The 4830-nt window shown below is 35.5% G+C and overlaps 1 protein-coding gene across 1 annotated transcript in view; it reads left to right on the plus strand.

Moving 5' to 3' along the window:
• The first annotated feature begins 299 nt into the window (after positions 1–299).
• The window catches only part of LOC106874575 (uncharacterized), an 11858-nt gene continuing 7327 nt past the window's right edge, over positions 300–4830 (plus strand). Inside the window, exons 1-2 of the mRNA XM_014922353.2 lie at positions 300–378; positions 3447–3538. Coding sequence (XP_014777839.2) covers positions 300–378; positions 3447–3538 — 171 coding nt within the window. The remainder of the gene's footprint in view (positions 379–3446; positions 3539–4830) is intronic.

Below are 4830 nucleotides of genomic sequence, written 5' to 3' on the forward strand. Positions count from 1 at the left end.
TATATATATATATATATATATATATATATATATCTGTATATTTTTCAGGAATGAGAACATCAATTCAATGTCATTTGAGGCTGAAATCGCTGCAAGCTTTTGCACTAATATTTTTCATCCCTCCGATAAGCTGCAAAGCAGATTGTAAAGAAAGTAATTTCAAACGACTTACTAAATCAAAATGCTTATTAGGCCAATCTAGAATAACTGAAACGACGGCATCTCGTACCCAATGTGCAATTCGCTGTTTATCATGCGCTGCGTGTGGATATTTCAGCTATTGTAATGGCGTATGTCACATGCATCAACCGTTTTACTACCAAAAACTTGAAGATTATGATTGCGACTGTTCATCGTATATCTTGCTCAAAGAAAACGGTATGTAAACCATATTTTTCTCGTCTTTTTTAGTCTTTGTGTTATATTTCCATCATTTATCTAACGTTATATATAAGTATGGGGGTTTAGTTCACAGGAGGTGAGTCCTGTAACGGATTTGTAGGTCTCCAAGGTTATAACTGAGACGGTAGTTATGGGGTCCTAGCAAGTTTCTGATGCAGCGGATATATAATTTTTAAATTTCTCTCTCTCAATCTCCTTATTCCTTTAATCACTTCCTCTCTGTAGTCATCTTATTAATATATACCATTCTCTTTTGCCCCTAGTTTTCCTTTTGTCTCTGATGATACAATATCCCATACTTGAGGATATCACAGAAACAGCTGTATATAATTTTTAAAGAGGACAACCAAATTTAAGGCAAGGTAAACGTCGCAAGTTGTATGCAATATTATTATTGGAAAACATCTAAAGTCTTACAGCTGTTTCTGTGATATCCTCAAGTATGGGATATTGTATCATCAGAGACAAAAGGAAAACTAGGGGCAAAAGAGAATGGTATATATTAATGAGATGACTACAGACAGGAAGTGATTAAAGGAATAAGGAGATTGAGAGAGAGAAAAGAAAAGAAAAAAAGGCATAAATTTCATAATTTAGCTTCATGATGATGTCGCAAATACAAGAACTTGAGTCCTTAGGTATCCTGAGTATATCTATGGATATAAATCATTGGAAGTAATCCTGTGTAGATCCATGTGGGTTAAGGTCTTGATGTGATACGATCTATAAAGAAAAAGGGACACGAATATCTCAACGTCCAATAGTAGTACCTGTATTTCAAAGGGCCAGCCTTGTCGCACTCTGTGTCCCGCCGAATCTCCCTGGGAACTACGTTAAGAGTACACGTGTCTGTGGAGTTCTCAGTCACTTGCACGTTAATTTCACGAGCAAGCTGTTCCGTTGATCGGATCAGCTGGGACCCTCATCGTCGTAACCGACGGAGTGCTCCTATTAGAAACAGAGAAAAACATACTAGACCGTCAAATAAACCCCCAAAATTATTTTCATAAGGTGAAAATATATATAGTATACTCACATCTAAGAACAAGAGAAAACACATACCTAACCAAACACCACAACCAAAATCCAAAGCTCGCCAGAGAAAAGATGTTAATAATAGAAGAAATAATAGACAAAAAGGAATCTATTTTTGAAGGTCAGGACAGCAGACACCAGAGAAAGAAACTGACCAAGAAAAAACAACTGAGAAACTACTGAGAGGATAGACCCTAGAAATATTAATCTGTCAAAAAGAAATATTGGTAGTGACAAACGGCAGGACTAAAATTCACACCTACAGTCAACCATCAGGAAATGGAGGAAAATATTCCAAACAAACTACAGCTTGTGGAGTTTTTTACTGATAAAAATAATGACAATGACGAATCCTTGGCGATCAAAATTTATTCCGCCAAAAGACGAAATACACATTTAGATCAATGCATTGATATCTTCTGCAGATTTCTACGTCACATCAAACATTTCAAAACGAGAAAAGTCTGCCCTTATACGTCTTAAAAATGACAACACAATTGACATCAAAGAAGCAGATAAAGGGGATACCATTTTCATAATGGATACGGAATATTACCAGGGTTTAGCTGAAGATCATTTGAAGGATAAAACGTTTTACCATGAAATACCCTGAAATATTGACCTCTGCATCAGGATGAAACTCAATTATTTAGTATTAAAACATTATAACTCCCTCACTCCGAATGAAAGGGACTATATTAACACTTTTGAGTCGAAATCCAGCTACTTCTGTGGCTTACCTAAAATACAGGAGTCAAAATAAATACGATACGCTATGAAGGAACAAGGTAGTGGATGCATAAAACTATTACAACCAAGAAAAAAATTAAACTAATACCCATTATAACTGATCCAGTCTGTCCTACACATCGTCGGAGCAACCTCATTGGCATTATCCTAAAACCACTATGTAGTCACCTATTGAGTTTCATTCGGGATGGCATCGATTTCCTGTCACATCTGCCCAAAACAACAGAATCCAATTCGCTGTTAGTTTTGATGTAGAAAACTTATATAAGAACATTCCACATGATTTGGGAATTACTGCCATAAAATATTGGGTCGAGAAACATAGAGAAGTGATCCCCAGTAGATTTACTGTTATAAGGTCGTGAGTTCAATTCCTGGCAGTCAGCCTCATCCTCGAAAACAATACATTCCTTTTCAACGGAGGCACAGCTATGAGGACGCGATTTGCTCCAGTTTTCATGAACTCAGTATTGGGATACTTGGGAAAAAGAAGTATATAAAAAAAGTGAAGAAAAGTACGGCATGACCTTTAGAAGATAGCGAGAGGACACATGGAAAAGATAACTCGATGATCGTTTCCTAATTTGAACGAAATCCCTAAAAAATCTGGAATAACTCAGCACCCTCCTCAACACTCCACACCCTAGTCTCAAATTCACAAGAGAAATGAGTAACATACAATTACCATTTCTTGACATAATGGTAATTAAAAACAACACGACAATCATAACTAATATTTATTACGAAATCACAGATGCACAGCAGCACCTAAATTTCAAATCATGCCGGCCAACACACATAAAATGTAACATCCCGCACTGTCTAGCCAGGAAAATTTGTACTATGGTAGATGATCCAAATAACAGAAACATACGACTTATAGAACCCAAAGGATTTCTACTCAAGCAGAAAAAGCATACAACGAGCAAAAGAAAATAGCATACAGCGAGCAAAAGAGATACCTACAGAACAACTTAGGACAACACGAGAAGCACGAACCCATCAACGGAACTCAAAGCCATTTCTAGTAACACACAATCCGCATTATCAAAACATTTTTTAACAAATGTTCCAATCATGAAAGAAAGTGAAAAATTTGAAAACATGGTAACAGGAAAATATTATATCGCATTCAATGATTTTAGAATCGGCTCAGTTAATTTTCATTGTACTGTGTGCTACATATTTCCTTTAACATCTTAATAAAGCTTCTGTGCACTTAAATATAACTCATTGATATCCATTTCTGGTTGTTTCAGGCCAAAACTGGCAGAAAGTATTTAAGCTGACCGAAAGATCATATGAAAGAAGCCCTCTTTATTTATACTGGGAGAATTTACCTATTGAAAAGGTAATACAGTTTTGAATTTTCAAAATGATACACATTTAAATAACAGATTCTCAGTTCCCTGTCTCTTGTGATGTATGATTTTTACCTTTTCCTGTCGATATTGCAGTGGTGTATGTAATTAGTGCTGCTGGGGTTGTCCATGTCCTTTCTGCTGCTTAACCTTTACATTCAATCAAGATCCAGTTTTGGTTCCTTGTCTTATTTTCGTACATAGTATATCTAGTTCTGTATTTAGGAGATGAGGAATAATGTACATTATTTACATTATTTATATTTGACGGATACTTGTTAACAAACAAGATGAGGGCAAATATCCGTCAAATATAAATAATGTAAATAACGTAAATAATATAGTATATCTATAACAAGATAATCCAATGTGTTTTATTATTAGGTGGTACGGTATAATCTGAGAGAGGTTTGCCTTCTATTTCTTGCAGATTAAGTGAAAACATGTGAGGTTAAAATGGAGTGTGGCATAAAGTCATATCAACTATGGTGGAAGTGTTATCATAGAAATTGTTTTGCCTTGGTATAAAAGATGAGCTACAGCAAATATTCTGGTTAGTACCAGAGATTTGCTTGTCAATTGCTTGACCATAACCACTTGAGCACGTTCCTTAGTGGCTGACAATATGTGCATCTCTGATCACGAGCAGAAGTAGTTGGAGAGTACCATAGCGATGTGTTGAGAGGAATTCTTGGGAGTTTGAATTATTCACCTCTAGAAACATTCATCATTGACCATCCTTAAAATAAATCTTATTCAGGGATCTTTTGAGAAGAATGGGCTACACACCCTAAAGGAAAATATAACTGGGCCCCAACTTTAAAGTCATGCGCTGTTTATCTCGATGTAAGATCGCCATATCGTGCACATGTGGTTGTGATGCATGTACGTGGTGTAACATTATCAGACGTGTAGTCGAGATTGGTATATTGGGCTTCTTTTATTTGTACCCCCAGTGTTTTTGATGACTTACGCTGTTCCCTCAATAATAATAATAATAATAATAATAATAATAATAATAATAATAATAATAATAATAATAATAATAATAATAATTGCACTCCTCTGGAACTTCACCATTCAAACTGACAGAAAGATAGATGCAAATAGGCCAGACATCATACTGAAAGACTTCAGACAAAAATCATGCCTCCTCATTGATATGACTGTCCCAGTCGATATAAACGTATCTGTCAAGACCTACCAAAAACTGAGCAAATATAAAGATCTTGAAATAGAAATTAGCAAAATGTGGAATCTGAAAACGAAAACAATACCTATT

The sequence above is a fragment of the Octopus bimaculoides genome, chromosome 8 (assembly GCF_001194135.2).
Source record: "Octopus bimaculoides isolate UCB-OBI-ISO-001 chromosome 8, ASM119413v2, whole genome shotgun sequence".
Lineage (NCBI taxonomy): Eukaryota > Metazoa > Mollusca > Cephalopoda > Octopoda > Octopodidae > Octopus > Octopus bimaculoides.